Below are 22,275 nucleotides of genomic sequence, written 5' to 3'. Positions count from 1 at the left end.
GCGGTCTCCCAACCGCAATAACGCAAGGTGCAGTCAATAGGCATCCATGGCGCAAACTGGGTGAATAGTGAGTGTGAACAAACCCTGCGCAATCGTTAGTGAAAATAGGCACTGGTTTCACACAGCAATTTCTCCCGTTTGGGCAGGATAAAGGGGATGTCATTGATCCGTTACAGAACCTCATACGGAGAAAAATATATATATGAACGCAATAGTGCACTAATGTTTTACTTGGAATTTACACGCCACACAGAGGGGAAAGGATAACGCGCACGCTCTCCACACGGGTATAGCGCAGTGAGTTGCTGGAGGCGCACTCCAAACCTAGCTCCGGTCGCGTCACCGCTGCACATCCTCCATGGGCACGGCTTACTTGGTCTGTCTCTCTGTAGCCAGAACTGCAGGGCTCCTGGACGTCCGCGTACTGAGCTGGAGGTACGGTGGCCTCAAGTGGCTAAAAAGACCCTACGCGTCTCGCTCATTTTACGGCTTCCTCAGAGAACCCTTTTATCCTGCCCAAACGGGAGAAATTGCCGTGTGAAACCAGTGCCTATTTTCAGTGACGATTGCACAGGGTTTGTTCACACTCACTATTCACTATTTACCCAGTTTGCACAGTGGATACCTATTGCTTGCAGGAAATCCCTCCTACACACCTTGTACATAGGGTCACCGTCTTACACACACCATCCACATTAATAAGAAGAACACACACCATCCACCTTAATAAGAACACCCTCTCACACACAACACACTACATATACCTCAATGGGTATCCCTTATACAAACGCCATCCACTATAAGATCCCACTCTCTTACCATACATATTAGTGGGATCACCATCCTTATACACACACACACACACACACACACACACACACACACACACACACACACACACACACACACACACACACACACACACACACACACACACACACACACACACACACTATACCTGTACATTAATGGGATCAACCTTCTTATGCACACTATACAATTCAGTAGTATCATCCTCATACACACAGCATACACCTCAATGGGATCCCCCATCCCCACCAAATTTGGGGGAACACTTAGGAACCCACCCCCTGGGGTCCCTGTAACTACAGGTATCCTTCCTAACATATAAAGGTTTGCGCTCACACAGTGACACACACACTATTATATATAGATCATCTTTATAAAGACATTTAGTAACAAATATAAACGGCTTCAAAATAATTGTCTGTCCATCCATATATTTACAGTACAGCGACCATCTGGTTTCAGCTTATCGGGGTACAGGCGTGGCAACCCCTGCTTTCAATCCACTTGTCTTGCATTGCAAGGGAAATTGTTGCAAGAAATGTGGGGAAATTTGGCCAACAACACACATACACACACACACACACACACACACACACACACTGAAATGCCCGAGTCTGTTCCTGATAAACTGGAGTCAGACGCATACCCTACATCAGGTGTGGCCAACTCCAGTCATCAAGAGCCACCACCAGGCCAAGTTTTCAGGATATCCCTGCTTCAGCCCAGGGGGCTCAATCAGTGGCTCAGTCTTCGACTGAGCCACTGATTGAGCCCCCTGAGCTGAAGCAGGGATATCCTGAGCGCCTGACCTGTTGGTAGCCCTTGAGGACTGGAGTTGGCCACACCTGCCCTAAATGATATAGGGATAGGAATAAGAGTCATATCACATAGTTTGACTACCTGCCATGCCATGACAGTTACACCTTTCCCGTCATACAATATTGGCAAATCCACCCCAATAAGTTAAGATATATTACTACCTCTGGCACGGTGTATCTGTGCTCATACGCACCGCTTTTAGGCGGTCAGTCCACTGCGCTAGAAATTTCCCAGTGTCCCCCAAGCCGTAGGTAAGAAGTGAGAACTTAATGTCGACCATCATCCGGTGGGAGAACGCTAACCGTGTAGGCTGGCACTGTCAACACGAAACCCTGATCTCAAGAGCTTACAGTCTACTTGCTGGTGGATGGAGACATGGGCTGTCCAATGCTTCAGTCCCTTGGTTGTCAGAGGTGGTTAATGCAGGGGGGCTCAACTCCAGTCCTCAAGACCCCCCCAACAGATCAGGGTTTGAGGATATCCCAGCTTCAGCGCAGGTGGCTCAATCAGTCACCTGTGCTGAAGCAGGGACTGATTGAGCCACCTGTGCTGAAGCAGGGATATCCTTAAAACCTGAGCGGTCGACTGAAGACTGGAGTTGAGCACCTCTGGGCTAATGCATTCAGTGCCACAGGGTCTTGCTCCTTGTAGTTGACCGATAGGAGGGTCACAGACACCACTGGACATGGACCCGCCCGAAGAGTCCCTCATCATTGTCGGTTCCCTAAGGTATATAGTCCTGATATATACACGGTGGTGCGAGTGTGTGACGTGACTCCAGTGTGTCAACGCCAAATTACCGCTGTGGAACTCCGGTGTTTTCAAGTCTATCGGCACCAGGGGACGCCGGTCGCCATTAAAAATGAACATGCCGTGCTGCAAATCAGGGCCGAGTATGACGTCCCCTCAAACCTTCACCATACAGGAAAAAGAAGACGAATGAACCTTTATGAAGGCAACCCCAATAAATAAGTCACTTTGTGCCTAGTACTTCTTATGCACAAATAAGATGACTTTCTATTCTGTTTTGGGAAAGGGCTGTTGGAGCCTGGAAGTGTGTAGACATACTCAGCATCATTATACATGTCTGTTTCCACGGAGATGGGTTGCAAAGATCCCGTCCCTGTCCAACTGCAATTCTTTAACCACTACACCACACATTCGTAGTGTGTTGCATTTTGTTGACATCGCTGCCGGGTGCGTTCCAGCAGTAACGAAGGGGTGCGGGTTTGTCCAAGTCTTGCGCCCCACCTCATTGGATGATGCCTGCGAACGTATTGATGGGCAGCAGTAGACACTTGGTCATGTATCTGGTCAGCCCGGCGTCTTCCTTGCTGTTCGGGTGTAAGCGCGACGCGCGCATCTTCTGCAGGCTGTACCCGGGCTCCTGGCAAGGGGACACCTCCAACCTGCAACAAAAAAAACGGGCGAGGTGGGGTTACCCGTTTGCGTTTTGGGCAGCGGTAGAAGAGCCGGCTGCTGTCCCATTTAGGAAACTACTGACCCCAGGGATGTCGTGGGCCTCTAACTCAGGGGCGGCCAACTCCAGTCCTCAAGGGCCACCAACAAGTCAGGTTTCCAGGATATCCCCTGCTTCAGCACAGGGGGTGCAGGGCAGGATTGAGACAACATTGTGCCCTAGGCAGACAAAAAATGTGGCGCCCTGCTTCTTGCAGCGTCACGTGATGCCGTGACATCACATGGCTGACGTGTTGCCATGACAACGTGACGTCACATGGCATCCCGTGTCATGGAAACATGTCGTCACGTGGTGTCGGGACGCTGCCTTGCATCTCGGATGGTTGGCCGCAGCTTGACTTTTCGCCACACATGCTCTGACCCCGGCGCCATCTTTAAATGTCCGCGTCCTGCACACCTTCGTAGAAAACGAATGTACACAGCATTCCTGCAGGCCTAGTCCCTGCCCCGAAGAGTTTATAATCTAACATTGGGGCCTGAGGCACAGGGAGATAAAGTGACTTTGCGCAATGCCCCAAGCGGACGAACGATGTTCACCTTCTTCAAGCGCAGTGACAACACCACGGGGTGACCCCATTCACCCTTTCTCATAACGATACAAAGTGAAACGCGTCGGCCCCGGGTCTCCCTCTCTCATAACGATACTAAGTGAAACACGTCGGCCCCGGGTCTCTCTCATAACGATATTAAGTGAAACGTGTCGGCCCGGGTCTCTCTCATAACGATATTAAGTGAAACGTGTCGGCCCCGGGTCTCCCTCTCTCATAATGATACTAAGTGAAACGCGTCGGCCCCGGGTCTCCCTCTCTCATAACGATACTAAGTGAAACGCGTCGGCCCCGGGTTCTCCCTACCTGGAAACATTAGTGTAGACCCTCCTGGAGTCCTTGTCTAGCTGCAGACTCAGCGTTCGCAGCTCCAGGCTTCTCATCTGGACGGAGGAAGCTCTCAGCGCGTTGGTTTTGCACTGAAACCGACAGAAGCGTGACGTCAGCTGATCACGCCCGCTTCATGACATCACAAAGCTCATTTGAATACGGAATTACGATCTTTTGAATATGCAAATCGCATTATTTCCCAGGGGATCGCAGGTGTGGTCACAGGTAACTCTCCACGGGTTGTATAGGGGAGAAGGTATATAAGTTAATGGGTACTCTACTAAAAACAATTCTCTGTCTCCCGACGGTAAAAGCTGGATTTATCGTTTTTGCCGAAACCGACGGTCGCCTTCGCATGATTCATAAAATGCGCAAACAATAATAGTCCCCCACGTGAATTACAATGGGGAACGATCTTGCTTTAGCCTGGAAAAACTGAGGTTACGTAATATTCGCCAGGATCATTAACCCTTTCGCTTCGGAATGCGCTGAGAGGGACCTCTGGCAGTGAAGGGGTTAACTATGCTCCTCCATTTTTCTTTAAATTTTCACCATCACGATATTTACCGCACTGGGGAATCGAACCCGCGGGACTGTGTATAAAAAAAAATTAAACCAAGCCCGTTAACAGCAAACTCTCGCATACTCACGGAGAACGAGCGTCCGGCGAGGTGTGTGGATTTTGTCATCTCATCAATGTAGACGTTCAAACACACGAGGTCTGTAAAGGGAGGGGGTTCATTAAGTCATCGTATATGTAATCAATACCGGCAGTATACTCCATATGTCACGGGAAGGACAGCCTTCACCGTCCCTTCCGCACCAGGGTGACTGTGTCATCCTGCAGAGAGAGGGACAGAGTTGATGCCAAGTGGATAATTCATTGCACTGCGATAGTGCCGATCGGGGCACTATTGCGCAGGAGCTCCCAATGAAGTCAACGAGAGTTCTGATTGGCACCTGCGCAGTTAAATGAATAACCCCTCGAGTCTCTTCCACCAAGTGAGGAAGACTCTGTGTCACACTTCTGTCGGGGACACAGCGGTTCAGCCCCCACCTGTCCACCTTGCATTGGACGCGGACATCTGTGACTCTTTGCCCCTCCCGAGAGACAAGAGGGAATATGTACTGTGATCAGCATGATGGTACTAGAGAGTGTGGCCAGGAGAGCGTTAAGTAAGCAGGAGGTGTATTGTATTATATATGTAGCCCCTGCTACAAATCTATGCATACTGTGTACAATACAGAATGAATCTGCTCCTCCTATCACATGGTGTGATAAGGCAGCCCGCGCCCCCTCACCTGCCCCCCTCCCGGCCGCGCACCTTAGCACCAGTCACAATTATACCACTTTTTAGCGTTACTAGAACCAATGGAAAATTGAAGACTGCCCCCAACCCGACCTCAATAAATCTATGTGCGGTTAAACCGGACGTTGGCGTGTCCAGCGGACGAAACTCATATCCCGGTGTGGGACGTGGGGTGGTATTAGGAGGGACAGTGACTGTTTCATTTCCCCTTTAGGGAACACAGTGAGATATAAATACTCCGTCTCCTTCTGCTTTCAGACTATTCATATTGTATAAACCTTTTTTTTTTTTTTTAAATGTTTAAACTAGGTCACCAGGCATGGTACCAAATGTAGCTCCAGTCCTGGTACTGTGCCGGGGTTTGTTGAAATCCAGCACAGTATCAGTACTTTTGAAGGACATTCGACCACTGGCTGAACCTGACGTATTAAGTACCCGAGTGAGGCTGTGCGAAAATATGAACAAAAATGATTATGACGACCCTGACCCATGCAGTATTCTTGGGCCGGGTCCCCAGTACCTGCTGCAGCGCGCGGTGTGGCGGGCGCTGCAGGAATAAGAACCGCCCCTCAATGGGGCCGGCCCCACTCGCTGCTTCGGCCGCAGCGCTGCTCGACAAGAATATTCTGAAGACAAGAAAATTGTCTTCAGAACTGGCGACTGAGCGCTGGCCACGCCTCCCCCCCCCCCGGCGGTTCAGCCCCCCCCCCCCGGCGCGATCTCCTGCAGCTCAGCCACAGACCGGAGAGATTGTATTTCTTCTGGGTGCATTTATCTTTAATTCCCAAACGACGACCGTGCAGACGTAGCAAACGTTATCAGAAATACCGCATTAAATAACACGTACGCCACCTCCTTAACCGCTGCCTTCAACAGCGCTGGTGTTACATTAATGCATCAGTGGAATGGCCGCCGTAGCGTCTGCCAGATCTCTGTGTGTGGCGAGGAGACTGAGTAATAACGGTTCGCCCGTTCTCACCTTCTGCGTCCCTCGGGGGGACGGCTTTAATAACCACCCGGGAGGTTCTCAGCACCAAAGTGCTCTCCTTCTCTCTGCCGCTCGCCAACGCCTGTGAAATAAGCAATGAATCGGCGTTATTACTGTCCCGCGGTGACACAGCGAGGAATTCAGCCGCCAAATGCAGCTTGTAACCCCCTAACATGGAGACCCTGCGTACCTTATTATAATGGACTTGAATCCCTGCGCCGGGCGCGTCGGTCACGGTCTTCTTCCGCGTCAGATTACTGTCTGAATAAAGAAGGAAACGCGTCGTCGCTTTTCACAAAACGGCTTTTTTTTTTTTGCCGCTAAAAGGGAAACGGAATTTTTACGGTTGCGCTTTTTTTTCTGCGTCTTCTTTGCCGAACCGGAAATATTCCCTTTCTGCGCCTGCAGCGTCAACAATACGTTTTGCCGCACAGAGATGGAGAAAGTGCGTCACATCAGGATTATCCGCAATCTGCAACTTGGTGTAAACCCTAAAATATAGTCCTACCGTAGTCCCTATGTACCACCCCAAAATGTGTTTGATTCTCAAGGGCCACCAACAGGTCAGGTTTTCAGGATAACCCTGCTTCAGCACAGGGGGCCCAATCAGTGGCTCAGTCGGACTCTGAGCCAGTGATTGAGCCCCCTGTGCTGAAGCAGGGACTGATTGAGCCACCTGTGCTGTAGCAGGGAAAGATTGAGCCACCTGTGCTGAAGCAGGGACTGATTGAGCCACCTGTGCGGATGCAGCGATATCCTGACAACCTGACCTGTTGCTGGCCCTTGAGGCCTGGAGTTGGCCACCCCTGCTCCATTGTATCCAATAGTTAACGACTGAGCCACCTGTGCTGAAGCAGGGATATCCTGAAAACCTGACCTGTTCATGGCCCTTGAGGCCTGGAGTTTATCACCCCTGTGATAAATAATATCCCATTAATAGTTTAGATTTCCTAATACTAGTTATAAATAAACAAGACACATAATTATGCTTTAATTCATACATAGGACGCGCGTATTACGGGAATTTATATTGTTTTTTGCCCTGAAATTTTGCCCCATAATTAAAAAAAAAATTAAAAAGTAGATTAAAACCTTAGGACGCGAGTCCCGCCATTATCACAGCGCAAAAGTCAAATGTAATTCAATATACACCGGTGTCACTGAATACTTTTTGTTTAATATTCGATTTTTTGAGGGGAACATTGAACCCTGTTTTTTGGGGTTCGTGCTGCGATACCATGCAGAGGATTTAAAAATGGCTGCCATCTCGCCTGCGGCACAGGTATATCGAGCGCCTGGCCAAAGAGCAGCTGTGCTAGGATAACCAGCGTCTCCCACTTCAGAGATCGGTGCCCTTACTGCCAAGGGGTGTGGTTGTGGGTGTGGTTGTGGGGTTCTCGCTTACATTTGGTGGAGACGCAATCTTGGACGTCGACTTTCAGCTCGGTCAGGAAGACGTCTTCAGCGGGCTCCAGGCTTGCGTCTCGGAAATAAATCTGAAAGAGAGCCAGGCATTTAGGAGCGGGCGAATTAAACATGGTGGCAGGGCGCTTCCCTGTGCCGGAGAGGGGTTGCCAGGTGGCTTCTCCAGTGGTGAAAGGTGCGGCGGGCTCGAGACACACACACACACTTCTCACCTCTCTCCGCTCCATGCTGTTTCCTCCTCTCCTTGGCCCCACCCCCAACCTTCTGACACCGCCTCCTGATTGGCTGAATTACCCAGCATGGAGGAAGCTGCACCGGCCCCCCCCCCCCCCGGGTCCCGAGATACTAAGCAGGGAAGGCGCCGGTTACTCCCCTCCAGGGGAAACAAAATGGACGACCATGAATTACCGGCGGAAACTTGCCCGGTAAGTATTTCGGTAACCTGAGTGTGAAGCAGCGGAGCTGGGTTCAAATCCCGGTGTCAGCTCCTTGGGCAAGTCACTTCATCTCCCAGTGCCTCAGGCACCAAAAATAGATTGTAAGCTCTATGGGCTAGGAACTCGTACCTGCAAAAATTCTATGTACAGCGCTGTGTACACTGTCAGTGCCATACCAGTAAACTGGGACAGAAGAAGCAATAAGGAGCAAAGAGAACATACGACGTGGCTTTGTGGTGGCTTTGGTTAACCCTACAGTTCCCACTACAATGCTATTTCCGGCCTGTCCGTGTCCTGCGCCCACCCGTCTCTGTCCGAAGGGGAGGGGGAATGACGATGCTGACCTTCACGCTGTATATCTGGAAGTACACCGGCTGCCGGCCGAAACGTAGGTAGTAAGAGGTGACGTCCAGGATGAAGGGGTCAGAGGTCGAGTCTCTGGTGGGACAGGGCGGCTGCAAGAAACACATCTCTTGTTACATCATCTCTACGCCAATTCCACCGCCGGCCAACAGTGTGACCAAGTCTTCCCAGTAGGCCCAGTCTCACGGCTTGTGTTTCACGGCTGAATGAAACATATCTTGGATTAAAGACGTCCTACAAGATGCCTCGAAGTGTGTTCCACCTCCGGCAGGCGCCCGGCCACTCGGGGTTAAAGAGAGGAGTAGCCGTTAAGTCCGTACCATATCGGCGAGTTTCGGAATCATGTCACACAGAGTGTTGATGTTGCCGTCGTACCAGGGATCCAACCGGCCAAGGTACCCGCTCAGCTCACAGACCTCACGTATGTTTGGGGGTTCGTCCAGCTGGGGAAACAAGACGGCAAAATGCGTCAGACATTGACATTCTCGGATATTTCCCGGGTCTAAAACCGGAGTGAAGTTGGCCAGTTTTGCCGCTTTATTCACGATGTTTTGTCAAACTTTGGGAATATTCTCGAATTTTCTTATTTTTAGAACGTTTACTCATTTTTTTAATAACTTTTCCCCCCCACATTTTGGGAGAAACGAATATCTCACATACAATCCCAAGAACTGTCCGGCTGTAAATAACACCGAGGCACCTTTGCTTGGGTAGGCGAAGCTCTGAGAACCCTGGGATAATGGCTGCCCATTCTGATGGAAGCCACCGCCGTTTGGCACACACTGGCACTGACCTTGTCTGGCGAGGGATCCGGCTGCTCCCCTCGGACTGGGATACAGTAAAACTGCAGGTTGGCTTTCAGCGTCCGGTGCGGCCTCCTCGCTTCCCTCTTCCTAGAGAGAATGCACAAAGCTAAGAGCCGCGGTATCCTGCCCGGGGTTCCCAACCCAGTCGGAAGTTGTAGGTAGGCCGGCCCTGGTTTTCCAAGTCCCCGCTTCCCAGTGACATACAGGACCACGGTGCTGCCGAGTACAGTGACACTGCATGGACCGGTCATCATGGAGTTCGCCTGGCAGTACTGCTTGCTCCAAGCAAAGATACCACCGGGTTCTAGATCACTCCCAATGGACCCATGGATTACAGCCCCTCTGGCAGCTTAAGTGTAGCAATTTGGGGGGGATCTGGAGGGGGCATCCGCGTGTGAGTTGGTACAAGCATGTCGTCTGCATTGGTCCTTAGTATCATGAAGACACAGGAGAAGGATGGAGCAACCTTACTAAAGATAAGCTGCAGGTATCACTCACACCTCTACCCAGTGGTAGAAGTGTGATGGTCCTGGGGCGTAAAGGACTACCACTTCTTTATTTGCACATATATCAGAGTATTATTACTTCACAGAGTACCATTACTTTTCTAGTACAACACTTTCTGTTGTAGAATTTGTTACTTGACTCCTCCCTTGAAGACCTCTAGCTAAAACATCTGCGAAATACATCCCGGAGAGCGTTGCCCTAATGTTTAATAGACTGTAGACGTCGAACCACAAGGTGTTGAAGCCACGTTACCCTCTGCCCTTTACCTGAAAGAATAGTATGCTTTGGCCAGTCTTCCCAACGCTCTATCGTCCCCGAGAATCACGATGCGGGCGGTGGGCAGTCTCTCTGGACAGGAGCGGACGTCCATGCTCAGCCCAGACTGTCTCTGTAGCGTGCCTGGCCCCTTGGGGGCCTTGCCCAAGTTCTGCAGGAGAACGGCAGAGTCCAGCTCCGGGCCTCTCTTCTTGATGCAGGGCTGCCTCTGTAACTTGGCCTGTTCCTTCTCTTCCGTCCCCGGCAGGTCCCTCTCTATCCCGCTGTCATTGGACCACACGGATATCCGATTCTGCTCAGTGTTTTCCGAGCCCAACCCTGGAATCCCGAAGGAGTCTACCTCCACCTCAACTTCCTGCGTCTCTCTGGTGAACAGCACAAGTTCTTTCCCTGACACAAAGAAACAAGCGTCTCATATAATGTGAAGTTATATAATAGGGTTCAGAGATCAGCTTGGTGTGGGGGAGATCCATTTGGGAAGCTACAGAATCGGAGCACAGGTAGTGAAACACAAATTCTGGGCTAGACGCATATAGGGTTGCCAGGCGACTTCTCCAAAAATACTGTACACAATGGCAAAAAGTGTGACACGCTCAAGAGACAGACACACACACCCCTCTCCACTCCATGCTGTTTTCTCCTCTCTTAGGCCACACCCCCAGACTCCTGACACCTACTCCTGATTGGCTGCTGCTGAGTAATGCAGCCAATCAGGATGGAGGAAGCTGCCAAGCCCCCTAGCAACTGCCCTGCTTGGGGAGATCCTGCGGCTCCTAAAGCCATTCAGGTCACTATGTCCAGAGAGGTAATACCGGACACACACGAGGTAATACCGGACACGTACATGCCCAGTATAACCTCTCATTTTTTACTTGACCGAGTATCCACATACAGGACGGTCCGGCTCAATACCGGACACCTGGCAACCCTACCGCACAAGCTGGTTAAAAACAGTTTAATTGAACATCACAATGATGTACAGCAGGAAAAAAACCTCCAACGCGTTTCGCGCAAAAAGCGGTTTATGGAAGATGATCTATGATCTATCCTAGGAAGCCCGCTACAGGAGTTGTTTTGAACCTCGAGTATTCTGTGATTCTTTTTACAAATGTCCCTTACTTATGGATCGTGGAGCAAGATTTATGTTCATCCATGTTTGCTCCTATTAATAGCCCATAAATATTACGTGCATTACGGGTGGTTTGCCGGGATAAGCACCCACGGAGTTACGGACCCACGGAGGAGTTGAGGTCTCACATACCTCCTTTACCCCACGTCCTCACCCACAGCTCCTGAACATACTATGTTGGACTTTTGAGTGACTTTATTATTGTTACAATGCAAAGCTCAAACTAACGGACACACCCATATTACACAATTATAATGGGACTTGCCAATATTATCTACTACTCTGATTAATGAGGCGCGTGTCGGAGTTAACCCCTGAATAACTCATCTCTGGTGCTCTGCACTGCTGGGATTACTCTCACATTACTGGCTATTGGTGGGGAGAGATACTCATACTAAGACAAGACAAATAAACCCAATTACATAGCTGATCTTCGTCAGTCCACAGGTGCACACTGATATCTGGGCTGGGCAGAGGGATCGCCTGTAGTTTGGGCATCGGAACTTCTGCAAGCGAGAGACGGGTATGATCAGATCACGTATGTAATAACCTCGGCAGTAGCAGTGCCGCGGTGAGAGAGAGACACGGCTAGCAGCAGCGCCGCGGTGAGAGAGACTCGGCTAGCAGCAGCAGTGCCGCGGTGAGAGAGACTCGGCTAGCAGCAGCAGCACCGCGGTGAGAGAGACTCGGCTAGCAGCAGCAGCGCCGCGGTGAGAGAGACTCGGCTAGCAGCAGCAGCCGCGCCGCGGTGAGAGAGAGACTCGGCTAGCAGCAGCAGCGCCGCGGTGAGAGAGACTCGGCTAGCAGCAGCAGCGTCGCGGTGTGAGAGAGACTCGGCTAGCAGCAGCCGCGCCGCGGTGAGAGAGAGACTCGGCTAGAAGCAGCGCTGCGGTGTGAGAGAGACTCGGCTAGCAGCAGCAGCGCCGCGGTGAGAGAGACTCGGCTAGCAGCAGCAGCAGCGCCGCGGTGTGAGAGAGACTCGGCTAGCAGCAGCAGCGCCGCGGTGAGAGAGAGACTCGGCTAGCAGCAGCAGCAGCGCTGCGGTGTGAGAGAGACACGGCTAGCAGCCACGCCGCGGTGTGAGAGAGTCTCGGCTAGCAGCAGCGCCGCGGTGAGAGAGAGACTCGGCTAGCAGCAGCAGCAGCGCTGCGGTGTGAGAGAGTCTCGGCTAGCAGCCACGCCGCGGTGTGAGAGAGTCTCGGCTAGCAGCAGCGCCGCGGTGTGAGAGAGTCTCGGCTAGCAGCCACGCCGCGGTGTGAGAGAGTCTCGGCTAGCAGCAGCGCCGCGGTGTGAGAGAGTCTCGGCTAGCAGCAGCGCTGCGGTGTGAGAGAGTCTCGGCTAGCAGCCACGCCGCGGTGTGAGAGAGTCTCGGCTAGCAGCAGCGCCGCGGTGTGAGAGAGTCTCGGCTAGCAGCAGCGCTGCGGTGTGAGAGAGTCTCGGCTAGCAGCAGCGCCGCGGTGTGAGAGAGACACGGCTAGCAGCAGCGCCACGGTGAGAGACAGACTCGGCTAGCAGCCGCGCCGCGGTGAGAGAGAGACTCGGCTAGAAGCAGCGCCGCGGTGTGAGAGAGACACGGCTAGAAGCAGCGCCGCGGTGTGAGAGAGACACGGCTAGAAGCAGCGCCGCGGTGTGAGAGAGACACGGCTAGAAGCAGCGCAGCGGTGTGAGAGAGACACGGCTAGCAGCAGCAGCGCCGCGGTGTGAGAGAGACACGGCTAGAAGCAGCGCCGCGGTGTGAGAGAGACACGGCTAGAAGCAGCGCCGCGGTGTGAGAGAGACTCGGCTAGCAGCAGCGCCGCGGTGTGAGAGAGACACGGCTAGAAGCAGCGCCGCGGTGTGAGAGACACGGCTAGCAGCAGCAGCGCCGCGGTGTGAGAGAGACTCGGCTAGAAGCAGCGCCGCGGTGTGAGAGAGACTCGGCTAGCAGCAGCAGTGCCGCGGTGTGAGAGAGACTCGGCTAGCAGCAGCGCCGCGGTGAGAGAGAGACTCGGCTAGCAGCAGCAGTGCCGCGGTGTGAGAGAGACTCGGCTAGCAGCCGCGCCGCGGTGTGAGAGAGTCTCGGCTAGCAGCAGCGCCGCGGTGTGAGAGAGACTCGGCTAGCAGCAGCAGTGCCGCGGTGTGAGAGAGACTCGGCTAGCAGCAGCGCCGCGGTGAGAGAGAATCTCGGCTAGCAGCAGCAGTGCCGCGGTGTGAGAGAGACTCGGCTAGCAGCCGCGCCGCGGTGTGAGAGAGACTCGGCTAGCAGCCGCGCCGCGGTGTGAGAGACACGGCTAGCAGCAGCAGCGCCGCGGTGTGAGAGACTCGGCTAGCAGCAGCGCCGCGGTGAGAGAGAGACTCGGCTAGCAGCAGCCGCGCCGCGGTGTGAGAGAGTCTCGGCTAGCAGCCGCGCCGCGGTGTGAGAGAGACTCGGCTAGCAGCCGCGCCGCGGTGAGAGAGTCTCGGCTAGCAGCAGCGCCGCAGTGTGAGAGAGTCTCGGCTAGCAGCAGCAGCGCCGCGGTGTGAGAGAGTCTCGGCTAGCAGCAGCAGCGCCGCAGTGTGAGAGAGACTCGGCTAGCAGCAGCAGCGCCGCGGTGTGAGAGAGTCTCGGCTAGCAGCCGCGCCGCGGTGTGAGAGAGACTCGGCTAGCAGCAGCAGCGCCGCGGTGTGAGAGAGTCTCGGCTAGCAGCAGCAGCGCCGCGGTGTGAGAGAGACTCGGCTAGCAGCAGCGCCGCGGTGTGAGAGAGACTCGGCTAGCAGCAGCAGCGCCGCAGTGTGAGAGAGACTCGGCTATCAGCAGCGCCGCGGTGTGAGAGAGACTCGGCTAGCAGCAGCGCCGCGGTGTGAGAGAGACTCGGCTAGAAGCAGCGCCGCGGTGAGAGAGAGTCTCGGCTAGCAGCAGCGCCGCAGTGTGAGAGAGACTCGGCTAGCAGCCGCGCCGCAGTGTGAGAGAGACTCGGCTAGCAGCAGCGCCGCGGTGTGAGAGAGACACAGCTAGCAGCAGCGCCGCGGTGTGAGAGAGACTCGGCTAGAAGCAGCGCCGCGGTGTGAGAGAGACACGGCTAGCAGCCGCGCCGCGGTGAGAGAGTCTCGGCTAGCAGCAGCGCCGCAGTGTGAGAGAGACTCGGCTAGCAGCAGCGCCGCAGTGTGAGAGAGACTCGGCTAGCTGCAGCGCCGCGGTGTGAGAGAGACTCGGCTAGCAGCCGCGCCGCGGTGAGAGAGTCTCGGCTAGCAGCAGCGCCGCAGTGTGAGAGAGACTCGGCTAGCAGCAGCGCCGCAGTGTGAGAGAGACTCGGCTAGCTGCAGCGCCGCGGTGTGAGAGAGACTCGGCTAGCTGCAGCGCCGCAGTGTGAGAGAGACTCGGCTAGCTGCAGCGCCGCGGTGTGAGAGAGACACGGCTAGAAGCAGCGCCGCGGTGTGAGAGAGACACGGCTAGCAGCAGCGCCGCGGTGTGAGAGAGACTCGGCTAGCAGCCGCGCCGCGGTGTGAGAGAGTCTCGGCTAGCAGCCGCGCCGCGGTGTGAGAGAGACTCGGCTAGCAGCAGCGCCGCAGTGTGAGAGAGACTCGGCTAGCAGCAGCAGTGCCGCGGTGTGAGAGAGACTCGGCTAGCAGCAGCGCCGCGGTGTGAGAGACTCGGCTAGCAGCCGCGCCGCGGTGTGAGAGAGTCTCGGCTAGCAGCCGCGCCGCGGTGTGAGAGAGACTCGGCTAGCAGCAGCAGTGCCGCGGTGTGAGAGAGACTCGGCTAGAAGCAGCGCCGCGGTGTGAGAGAGTCTCGGCTAGCAGCCGCGCCGCGGTGTGAGAGAGTCTCGGCTAGCAGCCGCGCCGCGGTGTGAGAGTCTCGGCTAGCAGCAGCAGTGCCGCGGTGTGAGAGAGACTCGGCTAGAAGAAGCGCCGCGGTGTGAGAGACTCGGCTAGCAGCAGCGCCGCGGTGAGAGAGAGACACGGCTAGCAGCCGCGCCGCGGTGTGAGAGAGACTCGGCTAGCAGCTGCGCCGCGGTGAGAGAGAGACTCGGCTAGCAGCAGCGCCGCAGTGTGAGAGAGACTCGGCTAGCAGCAGCAGTGCCGCAGTGAGAGAGAGACACGGCTAGCAGCAGCAGCGCCGCGGTGAGAGAGAGACTCGGCTAGCAGCAGCAGCGCCGCGGTGAGAGAGAGACTCGGCTAGCAGCAGCAGTGCCGCGGTGTGAGAGAGACTCGGCTAGCAGCAGCAGCGCCGCGGTGTGAGAGAGACACGGCTAGCAGCAGCGCCGCGGTGTGAGAGAGACACGGCTAGAAGCAGCGCCGCGGTGTGAGAGAGACACAGCTAGCAGCAGCGCCGCGGTGTGAGAGAGACACGGCTAGAAGCAGCGCCGCGGTGTGAGAGAGACACGGCTAGAAGCAGCGCCGCGGTGTGAGAGAGACACAGCTAGCAGCAGCGCCGCGGTGTGAGAGAGACACGGCTAGAAGCAGCGCCGCGGTGTGAGAGAGACACGGCTAGAAGCAGCGCCGCGGTGTGAGAGAGACACGGCTAGCAGCAGCGCCGCGGTGTGAGAGAGACACGGCTAGAAGCAGCGCCGCGGTGTGAGAGAGACACGGCTAGCAGCAGCGCCGCGGTGTGAGAGAGACACGGCTAGAAGCAGCGCCGCGGTGTGAGAGAGACTCGGCTAGCAGCAGCAGCGCGGTGAGAGAGAGACTCGGCTAGCAGCAGTGCCGCGGTGTGAGAGAGACTCGGCTAGCAGCAGTGCCGCGGTGTGAGAGAGACTCGGCTAGCAGCAGCGCCGCGGTGTGAGAGAGACTCGGCTAGCAGCAGCGCCGCGGTGTGAGAGAGACTCGGCTAGCAGCAGCAGCGCCGCGGTGTGAGAGAGACTCGGCTAGCAGCAGCAGCGCCGCGGTGAGAGAGAGACTCGGCTAGCAGCAGCGCCGCGGTGAGAGAGCGAAACATCGGATACTTTGGTGTTCTATGGAATGAATCAATCCACTTTATTTCATTCGTGCCGGTGCCGGTATTTGGTGTATTTGGCATACACTCACCCATATATACACGTATATACATAGTATGCACACAGATACACAATGCACGCACACACACACACACACACGCGCGTGTGCACCTTCCTCCGACGAGCCGGTTATCTTGCTGTATATCTCCCGCAGTGCCTCTCTGTGCCGCTCCCGTGCCACGCCACCGCCGCTCTGCTTCTCGCCGCGCTCCGCGGCCGCCAGCACTTCCTGGAAGTACAGTTCCAGCTCGCCATTGCGTTCATCCTGCCACGGGGAGGGGGTGTTATCAGAACCAGGAGTGCAAAAATAACGCCAAACGGTCCAGGAGGCGGGTACTGGGCACCTGGTAACCCGAGGTGCCTCTCTCACCTGCAGCGCCCTTTGCAGCCGCGGGATGTCGCAGTCCTTGCCCAGCGCGGCCTGTATACTGTTGGTTATCACGAAGCCCATGCACTCTCTGGGGGTCTGCGATATCTGGACCCCCTGAGTCTCCCGGAGAAGGGTGTTACACACCGCCTCCGAAACCAGATCGGGATCCAGAAACAGGAACACCCTACAGAAAGAGAAAGGCGGTTCTACTGGCTTTCCCCGGCGGATGATAAACGCTGCACTATAGCAGTTAGATGACCACGGGATAATTAGCGTCTTCGACCTAATGCCACGGGTGCTGTCCACGGTCTGACAAAATAGCACAATCTGCATTAGTTTTCTCACACGTTATTTACTTTATTCATATTATACTTTAACATTTCCAGGGGAAGTCACATTTTATAATTGCGGTCACATATCAACATTATTCGGGGCAGTTCTAGGGTTAAAAGCGCGCCATATCGTATGTGTGAAAAAACATCTGCTACCCCATTACAGAGGAAATCCAAGCCACACTTAAAAAGTATATATATAAATATATATATTTTAATATATGCAGCCTTTGATTACCTTTATTGAAAGCGAATTACTTAAGCTGCCGATCGATTTGGTCTCCCGTGATCGATCTGCAAAGATCCTGCTTTTCCCGGGGTTCACTAAATGGCCGCCTTTCTGTTTCAAATCAATCCTTCAGCCAGTGTAACTCAACAGCTACAATGTATTCTTACATTACTAAGGTAACATTATCTATTGTTACAGTTTGCAGCTCAAACCACCGGGAACATTGGCAACAAATGATCACAAACAGGAAAGTGTTGCAAAGATCTTGCACTGCTGGGGAGGTGGCTAAACCTGCTATAGAAATCAAAGGATGCTCAGTGTATTAACACTCATTAAATATGGCATTAAGAGTTGACTAATATTTTTTTTTAAACGTAGTAAGTTATCTAATACTGCAGCACTAATTTACCGTATTTAAAGAAAAACACACATGTAGGATATTGCTTGGATTGCCTCTTAAAAAAGATATAAAATATATTCTTAATACATAGGACCAACTGTCATCTAAACAACGAGAGCCAAGTATTTAATATTAAAAGGTCGTAATCACGTTATATAGCAGATCCTATGCAATTGAATGCACCTATCCAGGCCTGAAATGGTTAATAATAGCCACGTGTCCTCCGGAAGGGGTCACTTACTTGTCCTGCTGCTGAGAGACGCCTCGGCTGAGGTTCTGCTCGGAAATAACCATTTTTTGGTAGGAAAAACCTGAAATGTTTGAAATTTAGAAGAAAAAAAAAGTGTTTTCAAAATCAATAACCATTTGCAAGAAAAAGGGTAATACATGTTATAGGCGTGTTAGTAATCCAACTGTTACATAGTTTCTTTCTTACATAGTAGATGAGGTTGGAAAAAGACGTACGTCCATCAAGTTCATCCTATGCTAAATGTAGACGTCAGATACTTTATCCTATATCCGTACTTACAGTATCATGATCCAGAGGAATCAAACACAAACCCCAGTGACACATTATCCTATTATATCTCATAAGGGGAGAAATAAATTCCTTCCTGACTCCAAATATTGGAATTAACGGCAGGTAAGAGTCGCTTTGCCCCATCCATTCTGCCCCTTGTCCGATCCACTGTGAAACCCTATTAAATGATAATGCTTTGGTTTCTCTCATATTTAGGGCATGCTAGTGTCTATCCCAGGCATGTATGTGGTTCAGAATAGGATATTTGTGCCCAGCAGCTTCACGTAACTTATCAGTCACTTCATATTCTGTCACTTAGTGTCAGAGAGAACATATTCTGTCACTTAGTGTCAGAGAGAACATATTCTGTCGCTTAGTGTCAGAGAGAACATATTCTGTCACTTAGTGTCAGAGAGAACATATTCTGTCACTTAGTGTCAGAGAGAACATATTCTGTCGCTTAGTGTCAGAGAGAACATATTCTGTCACTTAGTGTCAGAGAGAACATATTCTGTCACTTAGTGTCAGAGAGAACATATTCTGTCGCTTAGTGTCAGAGAGAACATATTCTGTCACGTAGTGTCAGAGAGAACATATTCTGTCACTTAGTGTCAGAGAGAACATATTCTGTGACTTAGTGTCAGAGAGAACATATTCTGTCACTTAGTGTCAGAGAGAACGTATTCTGTGACGTAGTGTCAGAGAGAACATATTCTGTCACTTAGTGTCAGAGAGAACATATTCTGTCACTTAGTGTCAAAGAGAACATATTCTGTCACTTAGTGTCAGAGAGAACATATTCTGTCACTTAGTGTCAGAGAGAACATATTCTGTCACTTAGTGTCAGAGAGAACATATTCTGTCACTTAGTGTCAGAGAGAACATATTCTGTCACTTAGTGTCAAAGAGAACATATTCTGTCACTTAGTGTCAGAGAGAACATATTCTGTCACTTAGTGTCAGAGAGAACATATTCTGTCACTTAGTGTCAGAGAGAACATATTCTGTCACTTAGTGTCAGAGAGAACATATTCTGTCACTTAGTGTCAGAGAGAACATATTATGTCGCTTAGTGTCAGAGAGAACATATTCTGTCGCTTAGTGTCAGAGAGAACATATTCTGTCGCTTAGTGTCAGAGAGAACATATTCTGTCACTTAGTGTCAGAGAGAACATATTCTGTCAGTGTCAGAGAGAACATATTCTGTCACTTAGTGTCAGAGAGAACATATTCTGTCACTTAGTGTCAGAGAGAACATATTCTGTCGCTTAGTGTCAGAGAGAACATATTCTGTCACTTAGTGTCAGAGAGAACATATTCTGTCACTTAGTGTCAGAGAGAACATATTCTGTCACTTAGTGTCAGAGAGAACATATTCTGTCACTTAGTGTCAGAGAGAACATATTCTGTCACTTAGTGTCAGAGAGAACATATTCTGTCACTTAGTGTCAGAGAGAACATATTCTGTCAGTGTCAGAGAGAACATATTCTGTCACTTAGTGTCAGAGAGAACATATTCTGTCGCTTAGTGTCAGAGAGAACATATTCTGTCAGTGTCAGAGAGAACATATTCTGTCACTTAGTGTCAGAGAGAACATATTCTGTCACTTAGTGTCAGAGAGAACATATTCTGTCACTTAGTGTCAGAGAGAACATATTTGTTTCAAACTCTGGATAAAGCAGCAATGCAGGTTTCATTTTGTATTATTGTTACAGGATTGGAGCAGGGGGTCTCAGGAGCGGAACCCCGTTAATTCCAGCACCGGGGACCCCCTTTTTCCGGAGATACTTACCCCCGTAGGGGGTGCCGGTATCTCTGAGTTTAAATGTCACCGGCTGATGTCCTGGCTTCCTATTGGCCGGCGTGACGCAGGATATTTCAACGCCGCCATTATGTTAACCCACAAGCTTTCAGGGGGGAAAAAATCCTCCACATCCGAGGAAGCACAACAAGTTTCTCCCATGGGACGCAGCCGCGAGGAAACATGGAGACCCAAGCTATGCTTTTCCTTGCCTTGGTACATAGTACAGTGTTATATATATATGTAGCAGTCATGTAAAATGCCTACAGTCATCTCTCCTGCTGGCAGCAAGGCCTGGTAAGTGTGGGCATGCCAGCAGTAATCATGGAGGTTTTCCCTCACACCCTGGTGGGGTGCCCTGTGTATGGATGGGACTGGTCACATGCTCTGACTCCATGGTTAGTGATGTCAGAGGTGTGTCAGCCTCAGAAGTTACATAAGGCACAGCACTGTTTTCTAAAGTTAGTTTAGGAAGGAGTTCAAGTTCTTGCAAGGTGTTTGCAGCGTTCCCGTTCTATCAGGAGTAGAGAGTACAGAGAATAGTTAACAGTTATGTTATAGTAGCTGATTTAGGAGTCTGTGTCCAGGGACCTGGCACAGAGCAGTGAATCCCTGATCTAGGAGACATACCTACCAAAGGGAAGCGGCTGGAAAATGATTGGCTAAGTACACCCCAATGTGGAGGGCAGCTATGCCCACCTGTACAATAAAGATGGAGCTGATCAGAAAGACCCCTGTGTGTGAGAGTATGATTACACAGGAGGTTGCACCACGGAGGAGTTCCTCAACAGGATCATCCCCTTGCGGACGCAGGGACCCTGATGAGGTGGAGGCGCTGCACTGGAACTAGGTGAGACTCAGCACACTACCTCAGCTGCCTGTCTGGACGGGTCCTCCCCACACACCATCATGCGGGAGACTCAGGAGTCCTGTTGCCAACAGGTGCACCACCAGACACTATCACACTGTAATGGTTAGACCACAGGGGCCAATGTGAAATTGGGTGGGTCAGGCCGGGCCAGAAATACCGTTACATATATATCCAAGAAAGAATATCATGTATTCACATGTCTTAGGCAGGTCTGCAACCCCGCCTTTCACCATTATCACCCAGCATACAGTGCTCCCGCTGCAGCAAGGGATTCTGGGAAATGACATGCAAATGAGCACACTATGTGTCACCTTTTGCCAGGAATATCCATTCACATGGAGCCCATTTAAGCAAATGCAATTCACACAGCTTTAAGCACAGCATGGGACACATTGTCTGCTCATTTGCATGTCATTTCCCAGAATCCCTTGGTGCAGTGGGAGCACTGTATGGTGGGTGATAATGGTTGAAAGGCAGGGCTGCAGACCTGTCTAAGACATGTGATTGTGCTCACAAGGGATATTCTTTATTGGCTATATGGAGGGTTTTTGTTGCCTTTTTCACCCACCAAAACTTAAAAAAAAAATATATATATATATATATAGTCCAACACAAGTTCCTTATACCTGGTACTTTTCTTTCGGTCTTTAACCGCTGGGCGTAGTCCAAGCCGATGGTGCAGTACGGCTTCGGCAGAGTCAGCATCTTCTTGCAGAAAACGTAGACTCTTTCGTACAGATGGTCTGGGATATACGCCGCCTGTGATCCATCAGGACAGGGACACGTTACTGTGAGGGACACACCGGGGCACCCCTTCCCTCACACCCTTTCACCGCCTGTCATTATATGTATTACATTGTACTGAGTACTTTGCATCTGGATACCCCGTTGCACTGTATGGGTCTCGGTGTAAGGGGGGAGTCATATTCGCTCACTCCGCTATGGGGCGCGTGAGAACCAGTGTGGGATGTGCGTGTATTGTATATACTGTAATTGGGTCTCGTGTTGGTGCTATCTATACAGAACAGCTCTCTCCCCCATCCTCCCTGTCCCCCTCTCTCCTCCTCCCCCTCCCCCTTCTCCCCCTCCTTCCCTCCTCCCCCCTCCCTCTCCTCCTCCCCCCCTCCCTCTCCTCCTCTCTCCTCCTCCCCCCCTACTCTCTCCTCCTCCTCCTCCTCTCTCCACCTCCCCCCCTCTCCTGCCCCCCCCTCTATCCTCCTCCCCCTCTCTCCTGCTCACCCCACTCTCTCCTCCTTCCCCTCCCCCTTCTCCCCCTCCCGCTTCTCCCCCTCTCTTCTCTCCCCCTCTCTCCTCTACCCCCTCCTCTCCTCCGCCCCTCCTCTCTCCTCTGCCCCATCCTCTCCTCACTCCTCCTCTCTCCTCACCCCCCCCTCCTCTCCTCATCCCCCCTCCTCTCCTCATCCCCCCCTCCTCTCCTCATCCCCCCATCCTGTCTCCTCATCCCCCCCTCCCTCTCTCCAATCAAATAAGCTTTATTAGCATGACAACATAGCATTTCAGTATGGCCAAAGCACATATCGTTGTCTCCCCCCATATCCCTATCTATTAACC

At 52.3% G+C, this 22,275-nt stretch overlaps 1 protein-coding gene across 2 annotated transcripts; it reads right to left on the bottom strand.

Annotated features, from left to right (window-relative positions):
• Positions 1–1,175: 1,175 nt before the first annotated feature.
• Positions 1,176–21,458, bottom strand: PIK3R6 (phosphoinositide-3-kinase regulatory subunit 6). Of its 2 annotated transcripts, XM_075579699.1 has the most exons (15): positions 21,330–21,458; positions 17,752–17,821; positions 16,550–16,733; positions 16,291–16,444; positions 11,650–11,733; positions 10,089–10,488; positions 9,303–9,402; positions 8,830–8,952; positions 8,491–8,601; positions 7,690–7,780; positions 6,475–6,545; positions 6,276–6,366; positions 4,637–4,707; positions 3,963–4,075; positions 1,176–3,038 (listed from the first exon to the last, which is right to left on the bottom strand). In XM_075579699.1, exons 1-15 carry the CDS (start codon positions 21,406–21,408, stop codon positions 2,882–2,884), a joined length of 1,899 nt encoding a protein of 632 aa, XP_075435814.1. In that variant the 5' UTR covers positions 21,409–21,458; the 3' UTR covers positions 1,176–2,881. The 2 variants fall into 2 exon arrangements, with proteins under 2 accessions (XP_075435814.1, XP_075435815.1); XM_075579700.1 differs by lacking the exon at positions 3,963–4,075.
• Positions 21,459–22,275: the final 817 nt, after the last annotated feature.

The sequence above is a fragment of the Ascaphus truei genome, chromosome 22, assembly GCF_040206685.1.
Source record: "Ascaphus truei isolate aAscTru1 chromosome 22, aAscTru1.hap1, whole genome shotgun sequence".
In the NCBI taxonomy this organism is placed as follows: domain Eukaryota; kingdom Metazoa; phylum Chordata; class Amphibia; order Anura; family Ascaphidae; genus Ascaphus; species Ascaphus truei.
This window is presented reverse-complemented; position numbering and strand designations above follow the sequence as displayed.